At 39.8% G+C, this 25,150-nt stretch overlaps 3 protein-coding genes and 1 long non-coding RNA gene across 6 annotated transcripts in view; 2 read left to right on the top strand and 2 right to left on the bottom strand.

Moving 5' to 3' along the window:
• hes6 (hes family bHLH transcription factor 6) lies at window positions 1-6,191 on the bottom strand. The gene is made up of 4 exons (XM_074651324.1): window positions 5,870-6,191; window positions 5,679-5,765; window positions 5,466-5,547; window positions 1-899 (listed from the first exon to the last, which is right to left on the bottom strand). Exons 1-4 carry the CDS (start codon window positions 5,945-5,947, stop codon window positions 484-486), a joined length of 663 nt encoding a protein of 220 aa, XP_074507425.1. The 5' UTR covers window positions 5,948-6,191; the 3' UTR covers window positions 1-483.
• The window catches only part of LOC141777246 (uncharacterized), a 24,622-nt gene continuing 4,908 nt past the window's right edge, over window positions 5,437-25,150 (top strand). Inside the window, exons 1-2 of the long non-coding RNA XR_012595872.1 lie at window positions 5,437-5,572; window positions 16,673-16,715. This is a non-coding gene — a long non-coding RNA (uncharacterized LOC141777246). The remainder of the gene's footprint in view (window positions 5,573-16,672; window positions 16,716-25,150) is intronic.
• Window positions 10,032-15,051, top strand: itm2cb (integral membrane protein 2Cb). 2 transcript variants are annotated; one of them, XM_074651323.1, is made up of 6 exons: window positions 10,032-10,271; window positions 12,323-12,460; window positions 12,595-12,783; window positions 12,889-12,999; window positions 13,177-13,327; window positions 13,870-15,051. In XM_074651323.1, exons 1-6 carry the CDS (start codon window positions 10,182-10,184, stop codon window positions 13,959-13,961), a joined length of 771 nt encoding a protein of 256 aa, XP_074507424.1. In that variant the 5' UTR covers window positions 10,032-10,181; the 3' UTR covers window positions 13,962-15,051. The 2 variants fall into 2 exon arrangements, with proteins under 2 accessions (XP_074507424.1, XP_074507423.1); XM_074651322.1 differs by having other exon boundaries at window positions 10,035-10,271; window positions 12,592-12,783.
• LOC141777240 (G-protein coupled receptor 55) lies at window positions 15,594-21,422 on the bottom strand. 2 transcript variants are annotated; one of them, XM_074651320.1, is made up of 3 exons: window positions 20,506-21,422; window positions 19,040-19,976; window positions 15,594-17,692 (listed from the first exon to the last, which is right to left on the bottom strand). In XM_074651320.1, the coding sequence occupies exons 2-3, from the start codon at window positions 19,766-19,768 to the stop codon at window positions 17,486-17,488; spliced, it is 936 nt and encodes a 311-aa protein (XP_074507421.1). In that variant the 5' UTR covers window positions 19,769-19,976; window positions 20,506-21,422; the 3' UTR covers window positions 15,594-17,485. The 2 variants fall into 2 exon arrangements, with proteins under 2 accessions (XP_074507421.1, XP_074507422.1); XM_074651321.1 differs by lacking the exon at window positions 20,506-21,422 and having other exon boundaries at window positions 19,040-20,492.

A 25,150-nucleotide genomic window follows, 5' to 3' on the forward strand; every position in this document is an offset into this window, starting at 1 on the left:
TAATTTAAAAGTCAAAAAAAGATATTTATTGAAAAGTTTAAAACTCAAGATGAGGTAGCCTACTTAAAGTCACTTATAAATACAAAGTTAAAAGACATCCTAAATACAAAATAATTTACAAACACAACTAACAATGCATTTCTAGTGGGGACAGCTATAGCTTCTATACATCCCATTCATATTCAACAAGTAAATATTTACATATGCATTTACCCCTTCACTGAAGGCAGGCCCATATACAAGGCCAATACACTTCCAAATGAAGACCCTACAAGTCTCTGACCTCTGCAAAACAGATTTAATTACATACTTTATTTATTAAATACATTTTTAGTTTAATTGTAGTTCCACAAAGAGCTTCTCAGGTGCCTTTCAACAAGTTTCAAAGTTGTCATGTACTGGTGCCTACACCACAAAACATCCTAAATCATCTAGTGTAGTTTAAAACATGCTATTCCTTTGACCTTTGACCTTTTTAATGATCTACCATGGTCTCCACATTGACGTGGAGTAAGTTAACGAAGGCGAGCTCAACACATCCTGGCTGTCAGCCTCCTCTGAAGAGGAAACCTGACTTTGCTCGGAGTCCGTCTCATCCAGGTCAGAGCAGAGGTCATCGGTGGAGGAGGTGGTGGAGGAGGGGGCCGGGGACACCATGCTCTCAGACAGGGACCAAGTGCTGTTACTGCCGGGGCTCTCCGCCGCCGTGTCCGGCAGCAGCACCCGGAGGCGGTCCTCGTCGTTCAGGGGCATGCTCTCCAGGAGGTGGTTCAACAGCTCCGCGGCTACTGTCGGGTCAATCCCCGGGCAGCTGGACACAAAAGTGTGCACGTCGTGCATACACTGGATGTAGCCTGCCGCGAACCGTTCACAGGCCTCCCGGTTAACGGCGTCAACTTCTACGGAGAGAAAAAAACAACCGTTAGCTCAGGAAGTTAGCTAGCTACCAACGGTCAGAAGTTAGCTAGCTACCAACGGTCAGAAGTTAGCTAGCTACCAACGGTCAGAAGTTAACTAGCTACCAACGGTCAGAAGTTAGCTAGCTACCAACGGTCAGAAGTTAACTAGCTACCAACGGTCAGAAGTTAACTAGCTACCAACGGTCAGAAGTTAGCTAGCTACCAACGGTCAGAAGTTAGCTAGCTACCAACGGTCAGAAGTTAGCTAGCTACCAACGGTCAGAAGTTAGCTAGCTACCAACGGTCAGAAGTTAGCTAGCTACCAACGGTCAGAAGTTAACTAGCTACCAACGGTCAGAAGTTAACTAGCTACCAACGGTCAGAAGTTAGCTAGCTACCAACGGTCAGAAGTTAGCTAGCTACCAACGGTCAGAAGTTAACTAGCTACCAACGGTCAGAAGTTAGCTAGCTACCAACGGTCAGAAGTTAACTAGCTACCAACGGTCAGAAGTTAGCTAGCTACCAACGGTCAGAAGTTAGCTAGCTACCAACGGTCAGAAGTTAGCTAGCTACCAACGGTCAGAAGTTAACTAGCTACCAACGGTCAGAAGTTAGCTAGCTACCAACGGTCAGAAGTTAACTAGCTACCAACGGTCAGAAGTTAGCTAGCTACCAACGGTCAGAAGTTAACTAGCTACCAACGGTCAGAAGTTAGCTAGCTACCAACGGTCAGAAGTTAGCTAGCTACCAACGGTCAGAAGTTAGCTAGCTACCAACGGTCAGAAGTTAACTAGCTACCAACGGTCAGAAGTTAGCTAGCTACCAACGGTCAGAAGTTAGCTAGCTACCAACGGTCAGAAGTTAACTAGCTACCAACGGTCAGAAGTTAACTAGCTACCAACGGTCAGAAGTTAGCTAGCTACCAACGGTCAGAAGTTAACTAGCTACCAACGGTCAGAAGTTAACTAGCTACCAACGGTCAGAAGTTAACTAGCTACCAACGGTCAGAAGTTAACGAGCTACCAACGGTCAGAAGTTAACTAGCTACCAACGGTCAGAAGTTAGCTAGCTACCAACGGTCAGAAGTTAACTAGCTACCAACGGTCAGAAAGTTAACTAGCTACCAACGGTCAGAAATTTAACTAGCTACCAACGGTCAGAAGTTAACTAGCTACCAACGGTCAGAAAGTTAACTAGCTACCAACGGTCAGAAAGTTAACTAGCTACCAACGGTCAGAAGTTAACTAGCTACCAACGGTCAGAAAGTTAACTAGCTACCAACGGTCAGAAGTTAACTAGCTACCAACAGTCAGAAGTTAGCTAGCTACCAACGGTCAGAAGTTAGCTAGCTACCAACGGTCAGAAGTTAACTAGCTACCAACGGTCAGAAGTTAACTAGCTGTCAACGGTCAGAAGTTAGCTAGCTACCAACAGTCAGAAGTTAGCTAGCTACCAACGGTCAGAAGTTAACTAGCTACCAACGGTCAGAAAGTTAACTAGCTACCAACGGTCAGAAAGTTAACTAGCTACCAACGGTCAGAAGTTAACTAGCTACCAACGGTCAGAAGTTAGCTAGCTACCAACGGTCAGAAGTTAGCTAGCTACCAACGGTCAGAAGTTAACTAGCTGTCAACGGTCAGAAGTTAACTAGCTGTCAACGGTCAGAAGTTAGCTAGCTACCAACAGTCAGAAGTTAGCTAGCTACCAACGGTCAGAAGTTAGCTAGCTACCAACGGTCAGAAGTTAACTAGCTGTCAACGGTCAGAAGTTAACTAGCTGTCAACGGTCAGAAGTTAGCTAGCTACCAACAGTCAGAAGTTAGCTAGCTACCAACGGTCAGAAGTTAGCTAGCTACCAACGGTCAGAAGTTAACTAGCTGTCAACGGTCAGAAGTTAACTAGCTGTCAACGGTCAGAAGTTAGCTAGCTACCAACAGTCAGAAGTTAGCTAGCTACCAACAGTCAGAAGTTAGCTAGCTACCAACGGTCAGAAAGTTAACTAGCTACCAAGTCAGAAGTTAGCTAGCTACCAACGGTCAGAAAGTTAACTAGCTACCAACGGTCAGAAGTTAACTAGCTACCAACGGTCAGAAGTTAACTAGCTACCAACAGTCAGAAGTTAGCTTGCTACCAACGGTCAGAAAGTTAACTAGCTACCAACGGTCAGAAGTTAACTAGCTAACAACGGTCAGAAGTTAACTAGCTAACAACGGTCAGAAGTTAACTAGCTACCAACAGTCAGAAGTTAACTAGCTACCAACGGTCAGAAGTTAACTAGCTACCAACGGTCAGAAGTTAGCTAGCTACCAACGGTCAGAAGTTAACTAGCTACCAACAGTCAGAAGTTAGCTAGCTACCAACGGTCAGAAGTTAGCTAGCTACCAACAGTTAGAAGTTAGCTAGCTACCAACAGTCAGAAGTTAGCTAGCTACCAACGGTCAGAAGTTAACTAGCTACCAACGGTCAGAAGTTAGCTAGCTACCAACGGTCAGAAGTTAACTAGCTACCAACAGTCAGAAGTTAGCTAGCTACCAACGGTCAGAAGTTAGCTAGCTACCAACAGTTAGAAGTTAGCTAGCTACCAACAGTCAGAAGTTAGCTAGCTACCAACGGTCAGAAGTTAGCTAGCTACCAACGGTCAGAAGTTAACTAGCTGTCAACGGTCAGAAGTTAGCTAGCTACCAACAGTCAGAAGTTAGCTAGCTACTAACGGTCAGAAGTTAGCTAGCTACCAACGGTCAGAAAGTTAACTAGCTACCAACGGTCAGAAGTTAGCTGGCTACCAACGGTCAGAAAGTTAACTAGCTACCAACGGTCAGAAAGTTAACTAGCTACCAACGGTCAGAAAGTTAACTAGCTACCAACGGTCAGAAGTTAACTAGCTACCAACGGTCAGAAAGTTAACTAGCTACCAACGGTCAGAAAGTTAACTAGCTACCAACGGTCAGAAGTTAACTAGCTACCAACAGTCAGAAGTTAACTAGCTACCAACGGTCAGAAGTTAGCTAGCTACCAACGGTCAGAAAGTTAACTAGCTACCAACAGTCAGAAGTTAGCTAGCTACCAACGGTCAGAAAGTTAACTAGCTACCAACGATCAGAAGTTAGCTAGCTACCAACGGTCAGAAGTTAACTAGCTACCAACGGTCAGAAGTTAACTAGCTAACAACGGTCAGAAGTTAACTAACTACCAACAGTCAGAAGGTTAGCAACTACCAACAGTCAGAAAGTTAGCTACTACCAACAGTCAGAAAGTTAGCAACTACCAACAGTCAGAAAGTTAGCAACTACCAACAGTCAGAAAGTTAGCTACTACCAACAGTCAGAAAGTTAGCTACTACCAACAGTCAGAAAGTTAGCTACTACCAACAGTCAGAAGGTTAGCAACTACCAACAGTCAGAAAGTTAGCAACTACCAACAGTCAGAAAGTTAGCTACTACCAACAGTCAGAAGGTTAGCAACTACCAACAGTCAGAAAGTTAGCTACTACCAACAGTCAGAAAGTTAGCTACTACCAACAGTCAGAAAGTTAGCAACTACCAACAGTCAGAAAGTTAGCTACTACCAACAGTCAGAAGGTTAGCAACTACCAACAGTCAGAAAGTTAGCTACTACCAACAGTCAGAAAGTTAGCTACTACCAACAGTCAGAAGGTTAGCAACTACCAACAGTCAGAAAGTTAGCAACTACCAACAGTCAGAAAGTTAGCTACAACAACAGTCAGAAAGTTAGCTACTACCAACAGTCAGAAGGTTAGCAACTACCAACAGTCAGAAAGTTAGCAACTACCAACAGTCAGAAAGTTAGCTACAACAACAGTCAGAAAGTTAGCTACTACCAACAGTCAGAAGGTTAGCAACTACCAACGGTCAGAAAGTTAGCTACTACCAACAGTCAGAAAGTTAGCTACTACCAACAGTCAGAAGGTTAGCAACTACCAACGGTCAGAAAGTTAGCTACTACCAACAGTCAGAAGGTTAGCAACTACCAACGGTCAGAAAGTTAGCTACTACCAACAGTCAGAAGGTTAGCAACTACCAACAGTCAGAAGGTTAGCAACTACCAACGGTCAGAAAGTTAGCTACTACCAACAGTCAGAAGGTTAGCAACTACCAACGGTCAGAAAGTCAGCTACTACCAACAGTCAGAAGGTTAGCAACTACCAACAGTCTGAAAGTTAGCTACTACCAACAGTCAGAAGGTTAGCAACTACCAACGGTCAGAAGGTTAGCTACCAACCAACGGTCAGAGGTTAGCTAGCTACCAACGGTCAGTTACGAACGTTGGGGATCTCTGTTCTGATTGGCTGAGAGCTGAGCCGTTGAAGATGCACACACGCGCACCTTTGGACCGCAGCACAGTTAATTAGAATATTAATGCGCCAACCAACCGTCATAAATATTCATTAGTGTTAGTCAGTTTTTAAATGATGGTGATGGCAATGTTAATTTAAGTTTAATACTTTTTGGGGTTGAAAAGTGAAACGAACGGTTTCTTAATGGGCGTAACTCTCAAGTTAACGTAGATATACAAATGTAGATAGATAGATAGATAGATAGTCAGTCACCTTGAGCCCGGTTGAGTAAGATGCTCTCCACCCGTTTCACTGTCATCTCCAGCACTTCAGCGTTCTCCATCTTTGATTGTAACTGCAGCAGCGGGTGACAAAACAACGTAAGTAACAACATAAGCTAGCTAAACCAAGACACATCATCATTATAAAGAACAACACTGACAAAGCAGGGGCCTAAATATATCTGCATATAGTGGTGTATCTTACGTCTGTATCCGCCACGATAACTCTGAGTTCTTGTAAACTTTCATTGATGCGAGCTCTTCTCTGCTTCTCCACCAGAGGTTTCCTCATCTGCACAACAAACAGCAAGCACAATGGAGTTATAAAGCCAAGTCAAAAACACACCTATTGGTATTAAAATGCTTCACACACACATATATAGGGCCCTTCCTTACCTTTCTGTCAGATGTGATCTCACTGCAGTTATCACCTCTGTCTGCTCCGTTTGTGGTGTTGTTACGGATGGGGGCCATGTTGTTAAAGTTTAACCCAGGCGCTGCCAGAAACAGAAACACACACTGTGGTTGGACTGACTGACTGCTGGTTTGTAATCCTAAAGAGCCGTTACAGCTCGTTAATGGGGGACAGATGGCCGAGGCGATCCCAGCGGCCAACAAAGCTCGCAGCTCGCAGAAAGACTGGGCTCCTTAGTGCTGCTCCGAGGGGGCATGTACTCGGTATATATGACGGGTCATTTACATATGAATGGAGGTGAAACTGTGCTACGAGACACATCGAGAGCGCGCAAACGCTCGTACCCGTCCAATCACCCAGTGGTCATGTTAGCTTTTGTCCCCATCAACTTCAGTCTGAACCTATAAACATACAGATTAAATACATAAATCAATCACCCGGTGGTCATGTAAGCTTTTGTACCCCAACCGTTTTGTTTTTTTTGTAAATATGTTTTATTGATTTTCAAAGATTTTATCCCACAGAAATAACAGATGCAAAACATGTATAAGTCAAAATAAACAGATCTGTTTACAAAGTTAAGTCCAAATTCCCTTCCCTATCCCCCTCCCTACCTACCCACACACCCATCAATAGGGTCACAGGTTACAGAATACATTTAGGTGCATGAAGGAAAGATATACAATAAACAAAAGACAGTGTGGGGGGCGGGGGGGATAATTAGGAAAATAACTTATAAAAATAAAATAAATAAATGAAAAAATAAAAATAAATAAAAATAAGTTAAAGAGAGAAAAAAGAAGGGGGGGGGGGCTGCTCACAAATGTAATATGACATTCATGTTTTCCACTCTACTCTTCGTCAAGGGGTTCCTGCAGAGAGTTGTAAAAATCCAAAAAGGGCCTCCATATTTTTGGGTATGGAATTGGAATTGGGTTCCAAACATCTTGTCCCACCAACTTCCGATTCAAGCCCTTTATTGTCATTGTGTAGTACAACGACTACAACGACTTGTGACAATCCCATAGGTGCTAAAAAAGATAATACAATAAAAAAGAGATAGTGCAATATAAAAAAATATGAAAGATAATACAATATAAAATATAAAAATACAATATGTATATTGATGAGATGACAGTTTTGCCAGATTATTGCACAAAGTGTCCGTCAGATAATTATATAATTATTGCACAGCATCATATAATTATTGCACACTGTTACGGATATTTGCAATAACATATGCTGATCACTCAGTATATGTTATTGCACATATCCGTTTATTTACAGTACAGTATTTACATTGCACAAAAGTGACCAACGTGTTATTGCACATTTACATTGCACGTGTTCAACTCAGACAGAGGAGACGTCTGAGTTCAGGAGGTTTATGGCAGTTGGGAAAAAGTCTGAACCTATAAGCATACAGATTAAAAAAACTAAATTCAACCAGAAAATGGGTTCAAAAGGGTCAGCAACTTCTATAGCCACAGCTGACACAAATAAGGAAATAATGAAGCATTTATCTTGGATATAAATGCATGACAACAACTAGGGGTGTAAGAAAATGTCGATAATCATATCGCAATATTAGGTTTAGCAATACTGTATCGATTTTTAATTAACCTCTTAAAAATCGGACTGCCTGCCGTCGGCCCGGACGGTAGTCTGTCTTTCAGAGGTTGTAGCGGGTTCAATTTTAAAGCGAGAGTGAAGATACTAGCATCCTATGAGACTGCTATGGAGTCCAGTGGTACCAACCAGGTCATGCTTGCATGGTGCTAAGGATGCTAAATAACGCTCCAAAGTTACGCTAAAATTTTGTCGAGGAAAAACTGGCATGACCATTTTATAAGGGGTCCCTTGACCTCTGACTTCAATATATGTGAATAAAAATGGGTTGTTTGTTTTGGGCCAAAACCCTGTAGTTTTATGCATACAGTACAAATATGTATTTTTTGCCTATTCTAAAATGGTGTATTTGAATATTTCTGCATACTGGGGTCCCTAAACAGTCTTGGAATTGCATAAATTGGGTATCACTGTAAAGCTGAGACTCTTGTGTATCCAATGAGTCCAACTGTGTTAGTCCATATAGTAGCCATTTCACATAGTGACTGTTTTTACTCTGATTTTATACACATGGTAGTGTGTCTTTATACTATGACAGTTTTCCTAAAATTAGATCTGAAAAAATGTGCTTACAGTATTGCAATATATTGCAATATATTGAATCGTAACCTCTGTATCGTGATACGTATCGTATCAAATTCTTGCCAATACACAGCCCTAACAACAACCACTCTAGATTGCTCTAAAAACAAAATATAGTCAGTCCTTCACATGTATGTATGTTATTTCAGTACATCAAGCTCCTCTTTCAAAAACATAACATTTCAACATTTACCCTTTAATGTTAATATTCCTAAGCACTCTCTTTTAATGTGTGACACCACTGTATAGGCCATATATCTGCTAATTCTCACATTGCATCATTAGTCAGCTGGGCCTATTTCATGCTTGATTGAGAGCCATCAGTCCACCTATGAGGACTAGGCTAGTGCTCCACTCCCTCTGTAAAAAAAACACCTAATGTGAATTCGACAGTATGAGCCATTTGTCAAGTACATCACTTTCATGTGTAAAGAGCCTTTAGCCTCTCGAAATGAACAAGCAGTCCTTGAACAGTGCTGACAGAAAAAAAAAGCTCATCCGTGTAGGCTGATTTGGAAGTTTTCATGACACGTATCCATTGCCTATTCTGGTATTATGTGTAAGTAGCTTGTCAGACAAGTTTATTGTTGTATCATCGACTCAGAATTAAAACAGATAAATCCACACGCCGAATGGCACCCGTTAGAAGGATTTGTATTGCTGTAATATTTTGAGCACCGTCAACTCAAACACTTATGTATGTAGTGAGTCATATGGACAGACTGTCATGGCTATTCACATATGGTGGTGAGAGCTGTGTCCATGTCTGCACATTTGCACGTGTTGTGTAATTTGCATTTTGAGGTATGCACTAGTACATGTAGTTTGGTTTGCAGTGATCCACTGTTACAGCTTTATTGTTTCAGTACACTGCTGATAGTCTGGCTGCTGTAAGGTTAGAAAAGAAAAAATAATTACACCTCATTAGAGATGCACCGATACTGGATCGGATAGCTGGATCAGATATCGGTGACAATGGGGCCGATCTATTCAATTCAGTTTTATGTTTTTTTTTATATACGTTATAGAGTTGAATTGTAATTCCTGTTAATTTTGAAGATTTTTTACCAAGTTGCTGGTGTACGATTTATTATTTTAATAACAAGTAAAATTAATTACATTTATATCCATGTATTTATTAGGACTGAAAAAGTTGGATCGGTGCATCCCCTGATGATCATTTGACCATGACATGTCAAAGTTTTATTGAATTTTTTTAAAATGAAATTCGACTTTAGCTTAGAGTTTGTATAATAAGTATATTTCTTGTTATTACCTACAGCAATAATACCTCACTTTGTAACCACATGCAGTGACCTATTTCAGAAATGTAAAATTTGCTTTAAGGTCATCTTACAGGTTTATACTATACTAAATGCTCAAATTACATTGCATTACATTATAATATATACTGTATTAAACTATATATAAAATACTCAAACCCAAGGCACACATTGTACAGTACACAGTGTACTGTATTGTACAATGCTGTATGCATTAATATGCCTTGCTGATGCTCATGTGCAATCAGTACTATCCATTATTATCAGTAGTAGTGACCTAGAGGTAACTTTATTTGCAGTCCAGTGGCGTGGCTGAGAGTTTGAAACATCCCTACATTTCCGGATGATAGTGTTGAGAACATGGATCAGAAGGTTTAGAAGAGGAGATGCAGCTTTAAATAAAATACGGAAAGCGCTACCATATCAGGCACTTGCCTTCAAAATAAGGGCATGGTGAAGTCTTATATCAACAAACGGGATGTAAAAATAATTTATTTCCATCCTTAACAGCTTTAAACATTCAAGTATATTTATATGTTTATCAAAGAGCCCACAGACTTCGCATTTCTTGTCAAATATAGTTTCGCAGCCGGACTTGGACTCTTATTTTGACAGCGGCGAGGCGGCTTTTCCTTCAGACCCACACAGTGCTTGTTCGTCAGAGAAGACGCTCTTCTGAGGTCACTGAGCCCCGGGGGCGAGACTCACTCCGCCACTATATAATCTTCCCGGCTCGGTGGATGAAACCAGCGCACTTAAACCAGCTAACGAGATAAACACACACACTGAACAAACAAACATGGTGAAGATCACTTTCCAGACAGTTTCGGCGCAGAAACCCGAAAAAGAGAGCGATGGAGACAACAAGATCATTATACCTCAGGCTCACGTGAGTTTGCACACTTTTTCTATTGTTTTTGTGTTGTGGCATGTCATGGTGTCTCAGTATATAGCATTAGTCTTCCTTTTTGCATAAGGTTATAGCTAAGTAGATTAACGTTAATCTTTTTGTTCTTAAACTGTTTTGTTTGATTTGTCTGTCCATGCATTACCTTAATTGTCACTTGATGGGATTTGATTTTGCACTGGTAATCCTCTTTCTACATATATAAAACAGTATGTGTTTAATATATGTGTTCTTTTATGCAACTGAATGGTTGATGATCAGTCCACGTATGCAGTTTATTATATTGCTTTTTGCTGGTGCAGTTATAGGACACAATTTCTGACATCTTATTGTACTATAATGTTATAATAACAAGGGGAAAAGAGACATCATTGCAGGCCATCCCAGCCTGGGGGATGTTGACATTACGTCACCTTGTTTAGCCACCAAGAGGACACACTGCAGATGGCTGTCCTGCAAATTGTGCCCTCAGTGTATAACATGACACCATTACTCTAAATGGTTCATGTTTTATGTACTATAACTGTATACGTATGCATATATAAACGAAAAATCCCCTTTCCCAGTATAGACGGTAGGCGTGCAAATAGCCTCCGTTTTTGTCGAAATGAAAAAAACAGCAGAGCTGTTATATGCGGTCACTGCACCAGTCAGTGACGTCACGAGGTGTTATACCACGTGGATCCTGCAGGTAGCGCCTGAGAGTGCATGCACCTGTGATTGAGAGTGGAAATACAGGATTAAAGTGTGTAGAAACAGTGGGCATGATCGAAAGGCAGCATAGCTTTGTATTTCTCAAAATTGTCTTAATAAGAAGTCAGGAGTTAAAATGAACAAAAATATGGGCAAATACTCCAGTTCGTCTAAAGTTTTAGCCAATCCTGTATCCTATGAGTAGGATCTGCAGGGGCTACTAGATACATAGATAGATAAATAGAGTAGTTTATTGTGCACATAATTGTATCTAGCCTGATCTTGTTATCTCTGAGTTGGGATTGTAGAATGTCTTAAACCTGAATTAAATGTTTAGGATAGTCCCAGTAAGTCCAGTTTTTTTTTAGCTTCCTTTCTGGACTACCTCCCAGGAGTTAAACATAATTAGATATCTGGCACACAATGGATGTACGCCTGTCTAAACCTCATTCCCCCCCCCCCCCCCCCCCCACTCCCAACGCACTGTACACAATGAATACCACATGATGACGCATCCATCACTTCTGCAAACACATTTTTTCACCTGTTTGTTACGTCAACAGAAGTATAGGACGTGATCTCAAAGGCTGCGTGGATTCTGATTGGCTGCGACAGTGGGCTAGGCGTCAGAGCCAATGTGTGTAGATCTATTAATACGTCCGCCTCTGCTGAGGGACTCCTCCACGCAATTCTTCTCGCTTTGACTCCCACTTAGGGCGCTAGGGAACTATCAAATATGGAGCGTGGAAGTAGGCCTCCAAGAATAGACCTAGACGGCCACGTGCCAGCATCTTCGTCAGAGCCTGGCACAATCTGTTCTCCCTGCTTCCGCTCTCCATAGCAACAGTAGTAGGGAGAGGCAGCAGATTGACTGAGAGACTGTGGGTGGGCATCTGGCATGTCTCATTCCAGTCCATCCTACGTCTACCAGATCTCCTCGCCTGACTGACGACTTTGCAACCTGCCTCCCGTCAGAATTAACTCATTATTACGATTTCAACTTTGTACAGGAAGGCATGGCGGTGTGAGAGGACATTATGTCCTCTGATACAGAAATCTTCAATTTAAGTAGCTTCAGAGTTAGATTCCACGCTTCATTAAAACTCCATTACACTTATACCGAAACATCAAACTAAAAAAAGACAGATTTTTCTTGGCTGTACCATTACGTCAAATGGAAAACCCTACATGCTCTTTACATAATTTTTCACATATTTTGTGTTCTTGGAAAACTTGGGGTCCTACAAAATACCATCATGTCCACAGGTTAATCTCTTGGTTAACTAGCTGACCTTTCCTTGTGGACTTGTCCTCTAACCAAATTGCTTTTCTCTTTACAGGAGCAGCTGGTTCTTCCAGTCAGGTCCAAGAAGCCTTTTCCAACCGCCCTCTGCTGCCTCACCTTTGGTCTTGTGGTCTTCATGTCAGGACTGGTGCTGGCCTCTATCTACGTCTATCGCTACTACTTTATACCTCAGGTCAGTTCACTCTACCGCCCCCATCTCAGATTATATCCTGAACCCAGTGGCACAGAATGTTTAATGAACACAAATATTAAAAACCTAAAGTAACTGTCACATGCTAACTCAGCTCTATTTTGCCCCATTAGCAGATCCCAGAAGACAGCTTGTTCCACTGCCGGGTTGTCTACGAGGACTCTGTGTACGCTCCTCTGAGGGGCCGACAGGAACTCGAGGAGAATGTCGGCATCTACCTTGACGACAACTACGAGCAGATCAGTGTACCTGTGCCACACTTTGGAGGCAGCGACCCCGCTGATATCATCCACGACTTTCAGAGGGTAGGTTAATGCATCCGTACGTTCACTGGTTTGCTCTGATTACATTTTCTTGTTAGTGTTTTATTATAGCACAGATTGTAATCTTCTTTTTTTAATTGATTCCAGGGCCTCACAGCTTATCATGACATTGCTTTGGACAAATGCTACATCACTGAGCTGAACACAACTTTGGTGATGCCTCCACGGAACCTGTGGGAGCTGCTCGTCAATGTCAAGGTGAGACACTCGCTACATTCGCTGCTGATGTCACTGGTGCGGCTGTTGTAAAAGCATTGTTAGAGATGAATGGCTGTCTGAGAGAGTGAAGGACAGCATATTCCCATTTTCCGATCTGCAGCGTTCCTCCCACAGACCGATCAACTGAGTGATTCATTTGTGTTTCTTTTGGCACAGAGAGGGACGTACCTTCCTCAGACTTACATCATCCAGGAGGAGATGATGGTGACAGGGAGGGTGAGGAACATGAGGCAGCTGGGCCCGTTCATCCACAGACTCTGCTACGGCAAAGAAACCTACCGCCTCAGACGCCGCAACCAGCACAGACGTGAGTGCACACATCCACTTCCTTTTACAATTTAGTCAGGCAATATGAGATGCTAAATAATGAGTGATGCTGCTAGTTTATCACCCTCTTTCACGCCAACCCTTGTGAGATGTTGAGTCATGTGACCATGCTGAAAACAAAATCAGAACCAAATAGGGGCTTCCTAGAGTACGTTTCAGAGATAGTGTCTGCAGTGTAAAATCCTCCTCTAACAGCTTGGCAGCTTGATTATCATGTCAGTATGTGGGCGCAGCCTGGGAACTTCCTGCTAAGTGAGTCACTGGTAGTGCGGTGGACACATCCACACACTATGGAGGAGGTAGTGATGCGCCTCAGTGATATCTTTGTCGTTGCTGCCTTCGATTGGCGGTAGAGATCTGATGCAACAAACTTCCCCATGAGTACATATATGGATGTGATTTGTGGGAATCACCAGTGCTCATTCAAAATGGACACCTGTAGGCTTGGTAGCAGTAGAAATAATATGATCACGCCTTCACTACCGAACAGATTTTCTAAATGCGTCTTCTTTTCTCTTCCAGGTATTGAGAGGCGCGAGACAAAGAGGTGCCACAGCATTCGTCACTTCGAGAACACTTTTGTGGTTGAGACCGTCATCTGTGACAGGTTCTAAATCTGTGGCGGGAATCACAGCCATCCAACTTTGAAGCCAATTTCAAACCATACCTCTTGAATTCTTTAGGCTGCACTTTAAGAGCAAGTTTTTGTCCAACAGTTTAACTTTCAGTTTTAATGTTTTTTTTTGTCTCAAGTTGAAAAATGCTCTTTTACGTTCAATGTTAATGTCTTTTTTTATTACAGTCTGTATATTTGGATGATGTTGTTGTTTGGATATATCTGTAGCTTGTCAAGCTGTGCATACGATGTTAATGTGTGTCAGTTTCTTACATTTGCATCAGACTTGATTTAAGTTTATTTTAGACTTGTCCTTATTGTTATATAGTAACCCAGTGCACCGTGGGCGATTGTAAGGATACTTGGAAGCTGCTTGCACGGTGCACTCATGTTAATATTTGTTTCTTTGTTGTTTTTTAGTTTTAAATGTCAGAAAAAAGCAAAACATACCTCATGTAGTTTAGACGTTTCTTTGCTGGTTTGTATCATTAATGAATGGTGTATATAAATCTTTGATTGTTCCTAAGCAATATATACTGTAAATTAATTTTCTTCTGGATTTCATATTGTTACATGCATAGATTTTTATCTGAAATCGACTTGTTTTGTCTCCTTATTTCCTTTGGTATCCCACTTTCCTACTCCTTGGATATAATGGCTTTAGACTGTAATTAGTAGCAGTGCTTTAGAGAGACAGAAGGTACCAAAGTCTGCAGTCGGCGATGCTATGCTCAGTGTTAAGGATATATGAAATATTTAGAAAGAATGCTTTTTAGTTTAGATCACTTACTGTAGATGATAGCAAAGGCTAAAACTCATTTTGTCTTGCTCTTCCTCCTCTTCACTTCTCGCCAGTTTCCGATCCCTCCTATCTTGGCATTATAATCTCTGCAATGTTAATTCGTCCCAACTTAAAAAAGAAAAAGATTTGGGGTGTCTTTCTAATGTACAACCTGGAGCAAATAAGTCTCTGTTGAGAGAGACCTGTAATATGTGCTCATATTTCATCATCCTGGATACTTTATTTCCTTGTACAGTCAATTTTTCTTGTAATATCTTGCTGCTTTAAGAATAAATGATCAAACTTTTGAATGTGTTTTGAATGTTCATCTGCAACAGTGTCAGTAAATCAAGCACATCATGAATGAAAATTATGGGGTAGAATAATTGGAGATTGCGCAAAATATTAACCATTCCAATGTGTAAACATTTGAAAAAGGAAGCTACTGTATATTTAAACACACAGCCCTGGTGTTGCTTACGATCTGTGGATGATTTTTCTATAGAACGTAAAACTGCAGCGTCATCGTGGTGAATGTGACACATACACACATCACAAGACGAATCTCTTGTTCTCTTGTGGTTAGCTTTATTTCACTTTAAATGGAAGAGGAAGATTTGCTTTCACAATTGCTGTCATGCAAATGGTTGAGAAAAGCTGAGTAAAGTCATTTTCTTCATGTGTCATGTCGTAATGTAAGCGTGAGCTTTAAGTTTCAGATCGGCTATAGAGGTAAAGCATGTGATATAAAAATACAAACATCATCTGTGGGTTAACAAAATCTACATTATTCACCTGTTAAAGGCTTTGCTCTGATAAATATTAATTTCACATTTTTATATCATTATGTTTTTGTCTGGGCTTACTTTATTTTACAGACCAGTTACACAGAAGTACAGAAAAATACATCAAGAATCTCCACAGCTTTATAAAAAACTAATTTCACACAGAAACAAAACTGAAATGAGCACAAACAAATAAAACTGAAACTCAACAAAGAGGAGGCTTGTGCAAAATAAAAGCATCGAGACACAAGTAATGCAAGTAAATCAAATCATCACAGTTTCATGTCTTGTTCTGGTATAGAAGATATTATTTTATACAATAAAAACGGCATTAATATACAATAAATCCCCTAATCGGGACTTATGAACACCGTCCACTGATACCACAAGGTGACTCTGTTCAACATGAGCAAAATAAGACAGAAAGCGGCTTAATGTACTGCATGTGCAACTTTCCATTTGGGTTTAGCTTCGACATTCACATGAATCAAATGTCCTTCGTAAACATACTAATGTCAAAACAGTCTTATAAGCAGTCTTCGTACACAGGTCAGACCAACTGCCATTAACAACTGGCTTTTAACAATTTTGATAATATTATTGCACATTTGAAGCTACATTGTTAAAAAAAAAAATAATTCAAATAAAAAGTACATATTTATATTCATATATTTATATTCACATATATCATCATGACTAATAGCATGTCCTATAATAAACATTGTGTGTTTCGACTCACCACAATCAGTTTGCTAAACGTTCAGCAGAATCAGGTCAATATATGAAATGTGAACATTATTTTAGTTTTAATTAATAAGGTCGGAGATAAATTTAAAATCCATAAAAATAGAAAATCAGCCTCAGGCTTTATTTATATAGTAATTTACATGATGCATACATTATTGTAACTTCTCTCCAAATACTAAAAAAATAATTAACCACTAATAGATTACTTGTATTACAAGTATTTCTTAAACAAGTCACAATGTGCCAAAGAGCCAAACTAAGAAAACGTCAACAATTATGACCGTAATAAAATGTTTTAAGTATCAGTTAAAGTTTATAAAAATATGTTGTCATTAAGCTAGTAATGATAAATAATTATGAATTAAATAATAATCAATTACATTTATGTGTTTTCAGATCTCAACTGGTTGGTGTCTTGATTTACTCATATTTTAGGTAAGTGAATATTTTATTTGAATGAATATACATTTATTCACTTGCTAATAATTTTGATTATTTACTTGTTTCAAGTTGACATTTTATGTAAATCTGCATTTTATATATGAGAGATGCTATATAAACAAAACCCACTGTTATCATAATTAGTTTTCTTGTAAGAAGTTTCACAATTGACTAACTGTATCTATTGAACCAAATTGGTCTGAAGTGTATCTGAGCGTAAATAGTTGTTCTTCAGAACAGTAGAGCGTCTTTGACTTGATTTGTCGGACATAATACAGTAAAGCTCTGCAATGAGCTGCTGGTGCCTGTTTTACTGTTTGGAAATGAATCGTACCCCCACATCAGTTTCTCAGTGTGCAGGACTGGATGACCTGAAAGTGCCTTGAGCCGTCTCACAGGCTTATCCATAAATCTTTATAGAAATAAGTCACATTGTGGGTTGTCGCTGGCTGGATTTGTTTTTGCAGTCTACACTTTGGGTTTCAGAGCTCTCTGAGGTTGCGGAGGCGTCTTGGGGCTTCCATTCGCTCGACCAAATCATGAACCAGAGCTCATTAAACCATTTCCTCTTAGCCTTACTCTCAAGCACTATGGTTAGTTAAGCTTGCACTCTGACCCGCAAAAACTCTTAGTGCATGCCACACTTGCCCATCACCTACTGGAAACAATACCGTCTCTTTTTCAGTTTCACTGCCCTGCTAAAACTCATATTCACCACCAGCCGTCCTCTGAGGACAAATATATATTTAACTTGAATTGTCTTTGCGTTCAGACCTCTGAAGAGCTGAAGGTGGCTCTTCTTTGGCTGGTCATAGACATCCTGAAGGTGTGTTTGGTGCTCCTCACCTCATGAGCGATGAAGTAGTAGCACAGAGCGTCCAGACAGCAGGTGATGTTGGACAGGCACATAGCTATCTGTATGAATAGGCTGATCCCGGCCCTGCTGCCGCAGTCTTGTATCATTCCTCGGTGTACCTGGAATTATGTGAAGGGTCACAAGTGGAGGACAGAGAAACATTAGTCGAAACATCCTGCCTACATGTATGATCATTTACATTTACATTTCCTTATCAGGCTTTTTGAAGAGGATCTCTTTGTACATTTGCTGTACTTGCTAAAACAGTCTGCCAGGTCAACGTCCGTGATTAGTTTGACTTTTTTATTTTATTTATGTCTCGGCTCTAGGATCTTTTATAATTCTATACAGCCTTTTTTTGTGGCTGAAACAGAAACTCACAGATGCTGAGATGTTTAATACTAGAATATAATGAACAGTGCATAATATGCTTCAGCGCTGGTTGAATTGGCTGCTTTCTTTGCTTCCACGTGCATACTTGTGTAACATTTAAATTGAAAAAAATAAGACCTTGAGTCACTTAAGAAATTTCTCTGAAAATGATCACATACTATATGAGCGTAAGCCTACTGGTCTCTCATTTCTCTAACGAAACCAGGCCAAACCAGGCCAAAAAAACAGGTCAAAAAACAGTTTTTCTAAAATCCTGGTTACAGGAGTAAAAAAAACAAAGGCGGAATCGCAACTTCTGACTGCAATGTAACACAGTCATCTTAAGTCATTTATAATGTTTGTTAATTACAAAATTAATTGTGATTTTTATACATTACTTGATACTAGGGCTGTCAATCGATCAAAATATTTAATCACGATTAATCGCACATTAATTTTTTATCTTTTCAAAATGTACCATAAAGGGAGACTTGTCAAATATTTAATACTCTTATCAACATGGGAGTGGGTAGATATGCTTGCATCATGCAAATGTATGTATATATTTATTATTGGAAATAAATTAACAACACAAAACAATGATAAATATTGTCCAGAAACCCTCACAGGTACTGCATTTAGCATAAAAAAATATGCTCAAATCAGAACATGGCAAACTGCAGCCCAACAGGCAACAACAGGTGTCAGTGTGTCAGTGTGCTGACTTGACTATGCTTTGCCCCAAACTGCATGTGTCTGTAAAGGGGAGACTCGTGGGTACCCATAGAATCCATATTCAACCATTTGAAAATGGCCATGACAGTTTTTCCTCGCCAAAATTAAGCGCAAGTTCGGAGCCTTCGCGACAAGCTAGTATGACATGGTTAGTATCAATAGATTCCTTAGGTTTTCAAGGAAAAGTGATCTGAAAAAATGGAAATTTAAACATCTACAATTTAACCCCATCTGCTCCAGAACAGCGACTAAATGGACCTCGAGGTGAGATTGTTTTCACCTTTATTTTTTTATTAACCTGCTTCATTCTTTTCACTTTAGCGTCATTTTACTTAAAATGAACTTGCAGTTTCTCTCACCAGGAACTGCAGGAGGATGCCCAAATGGCTGGGGGTGAAAGGCAGCAGGAAGGCGCTCAGACTGCTGTAGATGATCTTCACACAGGCCCGGCTCATGGGACTGCGCTGGCCGGACTGCTGAAGCGCCCAGATGGTCTGGGCCGAACAGTAAACCAAAACCAGCGCAGGGCCCAGGAACCCAAACATCAGCAGGCTGATGATCACCGGTGGGCTCCAGCCTTTCTCTGAAAACCTGTGGAAGCAGTGGAAGTCCATCTGCTGGGCCTGCCTGAAGCGATACGTGGTTGGAAAGATCGTTGCCAGCACCAGCACCCAGACACCCAGGCAGGTCCCCAGAGCTGCTTTGGGTGAGCGCAGTTGCTTGGCTTTGAATGGGTGACAGATAGCCACCCATCGGTCCACAGATATACACATGATGATGTAGATGCTGCCATATATCCCAACAAAATACAGGCTTTCCAAGACCGAACAGAGAGGTTGGAGGTTGGCAGGCCATAGGTGATTGGTGGCGTGCATTTTGAAAGGAAGAGGGAAGAGGAGGAGCAGGTCCATCAGAGCCAAGCTGGTCATGTAGATGGTTGACTCCGTCCATTTTCGCAGAATGACGCAAAACACTAAGAGCGCCGCAACATTGAGAATCAGACCAAGGAGGAAGATGGGCATGTAGATGACCAGCTCTAAATATCTCATCAGGTTGTCCACCCCTTCAAACGAACAGTTGCTTGTCATGGTGTTGCCGCCGCCGCCACCGCTGCTGCTGCTGCAGCAAAGGAAATAGTTTGATTTGATTCGATTTCAGCAGCTCTGTGAGGATTTTCAAAGTGAATCTGTCTTTCCTGTCATTACTCTTTGTTCCCACACTGTGCAAAGCCGTGTGAAAACTCTCAGTTGTGTGGGTTCAGTAGCTGTGAACTTGTTTTTGTATCAGCTTCCAGATCTGTAAAGGCCAAAGACACCAAGAGAACATACATCATATTAGTTTCAATATTCAATATAAGTTTAAATTAGAATTAATAAGTCGGGTGTATGTTTGACCTTTTCTGTGCGCCTCTCTTTAATAAAACACAAATAAAGAGTACCATAAGGATCTGAGGCTTTAGTGATTTAGACACAATTAAATACAAAGAATCAGGTCTTTGTGTGAAATGTGAGCTTGTATAGAGAAAACCCCAAATTATTACTACTCTGAGGAGTGAAAAAACAAAAACATATCTCTGTGGCCATGTATCTAGAAGAAAATTAAAAAAGTAAACAATCATCCTCCAGACCAACAGCATGTTAAAGGTCACGTAGATAATTGTTAGCGGTCTATAATATCTTTTAACGAGTATTTACAATGAAAGTCTGGCTTGTAATTTAAACAAAAGTACTACACACGTTTGGTTCGTCATTAACATTTAGCTGCAACACTAACACGGCACTTTCATATGTATCTTGTACAGTGGAAAATCGAGTTGCACTCTTACCTCACGGATGCCAGTCTCTCTGTCTCTCAGTCAGTGTGTGTGTGTGTTTGTCTAACACTCTCCACTGTGCCAGACAGACTTCTGCTTTCTGTACCTTTGTCGTTTCATCACCACTTCCTGAGTCATGCCAAACATTATGGTTGTGTTCTGATGTGTATTATAGCCATTTAAAATCAAGGCAGAATTTTTTTTTCAGCAGGTCTTACTTTTATATGCTTTTTAAAGATACAAACATGTATGATCACTGCAAACTGCAAGAACAGAACAGTTCATTTGTATTTGTAATGGAAGTAATACTGAGGGACATTTCACAGCATAAAAAAATACAATGATTAGAGCTGAAACAATGAATTGATTACTTTTAAAAGGTGATCATTTTCTGTTTTTCTCAGTATTATATCATAGTAAACTGAGTATCATTTGGTTAGAACTGCAGCTCGAACAAAATACCACATTCAAAGAGACATTTATCACATTCAGACACATTCATGTGTGACATCAATGACATCAGTTCCGATTTGTACTATCACTTTCCATCTACCACTATTGGTTTTGTGTTATCAGTCCTACTTGTATTAGCTATTACAGCTGCTAGGCTATTATTGTGGCTGCTTCTCTCTCTCTCTCTCTCTCTCTCTCTCTCTCTCTCTCTCTCTCTCTCTCTCTCTCTCTCTCTCTCTCTCTCTCTCTCTATCTATCTATCTATCTATCCCCCCAGCCGGTCTCGGCAGATGGCCGCCCGCCCTGCGCCCGGTTCTGCTCCAGGTTTCTTCCCAGTTATCGGGGAGTTTTTCCTGGCCACAGCGCGCTTGGTGGATCATGTTGGGTCTCTAAACTATGGTGTACGGTCTAAGACCTGCTCTATATATAAAGCGTCTTGAGATAACTTCTGTTGTGATTTGACGCTATACAAAAATAAATTGAATTGAATTGAATTGAATTCATCTTGGGCTCTGAGAAATTGTGGCGGGCATTCTTTTGCTATTTTTTAAAGTAAATAATTAATTGGTTAATCAAAAAACTGTCATGGCCATTTTCAAAGGGGTCCCTTGACCTCTGACCTCAAGATATGTGACTGAAAATGGGTTCTATGGGTACCCATGAGTCACCCCTTTACAGACATGCCCACTTTATGATAATCACATGCAGTTTGGGGCAAGTTATAGTCAAGTCAGCACACTGACACACTGACAGCTGTTGTTGCCTGTTGGGCTGCATTTTGCCATGTTATGATTTGAGCATATTTTTAATGCTAAATGCAGTACCTGTGAGGGTTTCTAGACAATATTTGTCATTGTTTTGTGTTAATTGGTTTCCAATAATAAATATATACATACATTTGCATAAAGCAAACATATTTGCCCACTCCCATGTTGATAAGAGAATTAAATACTTGACAAATCTCCCTTTAAGATACATTTTGAACAAATAAAAAATGTGCGATTAATCACAAATAATCATACACAATCATGCAATTAATGTAATTAAATATTTTAATCAATTGACAGCCCTAGTATCAAGTAATGTCTAAAAATCATAATTCATTTTGTAATTAACAAACAAAACTATATAAATGACTTAAGATGACTTTGTGTTACATTGCAGGCAGAAGTTGAAAGAAAAAATGTAAGTTTGCAAATTTGCAATTAATCAAGATTAACTATAGACCATCATGCGATTAATCATGATTCAATATTTTAATCAATTGACAGCAATTGTTTAACACTTGAAATGATGAAGACACTTCCAAATGACAAGGTATTACAAAATGTAAACCATACTTTGGTGTTTAATTTTTACCTCTTCACTCAAGATTTCATTAAACTTTTTTTTTTTTTTTTATTTATTTACAAAATGAACCAAAACACTGACAAAGAAGATCATGGGTAGGTAATAATGACAATAAATATGAAACAAAGTTTAAAAGATACCCTGTAAACCAAAACAACAACAGAAAGAAGAAACAAAATTCATACAGTCAACTAGAATAATTGGAGAAACAAGACTAAGAGCTGTAAGCAGCTCTGAGAGACTGTGCTTAGTCACAGCGGTGGTTTGGCTAAATGCATCAGCATGCTAACATGCTCACAATGACAGTGCTAACATCCTGATGTTTAGCAGGTACATGTTCACCATTGTAGGTTAGCATGTTGTCATGCTACCATTTGCTTAATTAGCACTAAACACAAAGTAAAGCTGAATCTGATGCGAGTCATTCGTTTTACAGTTATTTGTTTACAAACAAAAATATTGCATAAATTTGAATGTTGGTGCTAGTTGAGAAGTCAGTAGGAATCATTCTGTGGGGTCCATGAATTTTATTTTAATCCATGCAATAGTTGTTGAGATATTTGAGTCCAGACCAAAGTTGTGACAAGTGTGACTAGAAATTAGCTGAAAGACTAAAAAGATCTAAGACAAGTATCAAAAAGGACACAAACTTAAACAGGATAAAATGATATAAATTTAAGAAACTGTATTATTTGCCAATACCACGTGTCTGTAATATCAGTCTACCACATGTCAAGATTGTGAAATTGTATTTCCTCAAACTGGAATTTCCATCACTATGTGAAATTAAGTCATATTTATTTTGATTGTTCACTGCATCTCGTGAATGTTCAGTGTTGGCATGTTGCGATGGTGACGAACAGTCTATTGATGTTGTGAATAAAAGGCCTGGACCAGGTGACTTTATAGCCTTGTATATATTCACTTTCTACTTTTTAGGTCAAAGACTAGTTTGTTTATCGTTAGTTTCCATCTCTTCTGTTAATGATATTGGTATTCGTCTTAGTGTGCCGGTGGAAATGAGTGTTCCTGTCTCAAAGAGAGACTGAGAGTCGGAGCGTTCATTGTTTCAGTTCTGTGAAAGGCTGCAGACACAGATTTGTAGACTGTGATTAATTTTGAGGGTTTCCTGGTTTCGGGTGGGGGGATGACTTGACTGTATTTAAAGTGTGAGAAGATTGTTTTTGCCCCATGTGTTCAGAAGTAAAATACAAGTTTTGTTAATTATGATAATGATCAATCAGCTGAGAAATGTCTTTGAAGTGGAACAAATCAGAAAGGTTTAGGGCACATTAGTGTGAGATAGCCTATTCTCTGTAAATGCACACTGCCACCTACTGTTGTGACTGAAGTGAAGCCGGTGGTTTCGATAGATAAACGCAAAACTTTTCTCACTTTACATTATTCTCCTCTGTGTTTTGGGACCATACAGGCTTTTGTAAAGAGTTTATTTTATATAGTTATATGAGACACACATCGTTTTACAATTAACAGATGCTGCAGCATATTTTACATTGATTTATTTATTTAAGTACATTTTAAAGGAATAATTCGCTACCTTTTATGTGGATGTCCAATCAGTGTTGATGGGAAATGTAGTCCATTGAAGTAATAAATTCTTCATTGCATGCTATATTGATATATTGTTCTCCGGCTCACGGAGCCGTGGCGGCAGTGCTTACATGCACCCGGATGCAACGCACGTGAGCTACTGACGCCCGGCCAAAACATAGTGTAGCTGAGTTGCGCCTATACTTATGCAGGTAATAAAATTAAAACACAGATGCTCAGAAGTCCGAACCTGCATGTACCAAGATTGGAACAACTCTTTATTATTTTCCTCATGGTCAACTGCAGAGCATTAGCTCTACAGCTTCACATTACTGTAGGACTTCCTTGCATCCAGCTACGTCACTGTCACATCCAAATGACGGCGCTGGATGCAGGAAGAACAGATTTTGCAGCTGCGCCCCAGAGACGCACGCTATAACTCTGACATATAGAGAAAAGGTTGGAAATCAGCCAATTTTCACCAGTATAGTAATAATATCGGTATGATTTGTCTTAACTATAGTTAAAGATTATGAACTACAGAAAATGAAAATTGAATGTCATGCAGGCACTTTGTCATCTTTTTCTTTTTGAAAACATGGCTTATTTATTTTGTATGAATCTATTTTTTATCACTAGGACTGGCATTGCAAACTGTTTATAATATGTACATAAATGCTAACCGACAAAAGAAAAGCAAATGGTTATAATTATAAAAATAAATAAATAATAACAGCAGTCACAGACATTTGGCATCTGATTTATTGTCTTTATTTATTCAATTGAAATCCAACAAAATACTCGGGCAGTGACATAACCATGGCATTATCATAGCAAATTCTAGCTGTATGGCTGAGGACTCTGAGGCGCTAAAATAATTTCCAACCCCCTGCAAATAATAAAACGACAACAAAAAACTACAAACACTCATTTGAGTGCTAACACAAATTCATCCACACTCTAACTTTATATTTGCTCTGCAGGTAAAACAAACAACCCAACTACCCTGTTTAGATTCATCGAAGAAGCCTTTCTAAAATGTTTTCTTCTTATTTTGACTCTACAAATGTTTGTAAATGGTCTAATACAAACTTGTACACGGGTGACACCAAGGGAATATTTTAGACATGATTTTGGCACAAGTTCAAATCATTGTGAAAGACTAATAAAAACCTTATTGAAGGAAGAAAAAAAAAGTAAGACAGAGACTGACAAAAGCACATACACTTCATGTACAAATAAAAGCAAACACATGTAGGATACTTCACATCAGGAAACAAACAGCCCACAAACATTATAAACC

Source organism: Sebastes fasciatus, chromosome 11 (assembly GCF_043250625.1).
Source record: "Sebastes fasciatus isolate fSebFas1 chromosome 11, fSebFas1.pri, whole genome shotgun sequence".
In the NCBI taxonomy this organism is placed as follows: domain Eukaryota; kingdom Metazoa; phylum Chordata; class Actinopteri; order Perciformes; family Sebastidae; genus Sebastes; species Sebastes fasciatus.

What these genes read in the sequence shown, in the direction of transcription:
- hes6 (XM_074651324.1), bottom strand. Translation starts at nt 5,947, where the DNA reads ATGGCCCCCATCCGTAACAACACCACAAACGGAGCAGACAGAGGTGAT. An exon ending in AGATCACATCTGACAGAAAG is followed by an intron (nt 5,766 to 5,869) that starts GTAAGGAAGGGC and finishes TTTGTTGTGCAG; the next exon opens with ATGAGGAAACCTCTGGTGGA. An exon ending in TTATCGTGGCGGATACAGAC is followed by an intron (nt 5,548 to 5,678) that starts GTAAGATACACC and finishes CCGCTGCTGCAG; the next exon opens with TTACAATCAAAGATGGAGAA.
- itm2cb (XM_074651322.1), top strand. Translation starts at nt 10,182, where the DNA reads ATGGTGAAGATCACTTTCCAGACAGTTTCGGCGCAGAAACCCGAAAAA. An exon ending in TCATCCACGACTTTCAGAGG is followed by an intron (nt 12,784 to 12,888) that starts GTAGGTTAATGC and finishes AATTGATTCCAG; the next exon opens with GGCCTCACAGCTTATCATGA. An exon ending in AGCTGCTCGTCAATGTCAAG is followed by an intron (nt 13,000 to 13,176) that starts GTGAGACACTCG and finishes CTTTTGGCACAG; the next exon opens with AGAGGGACGTACCTTCCTCA.
- LOC141777240 (XM_074651320.1), bottom strand. Translation starts at nt 19,768, where the DNA reads ATGACAAGCAACTGTTCGTTTGAAGGGGTGGACAACCTGATGAGATAT. An exon ending in GCATCCTCCTGCAGTTCCTG is followed by an intron (nt 17,693 to 19,039) that starts GTGAGAGAAACT and finishes ACATAATTCCAG; the next exon opens with GTACACCGAGGAATGATACA.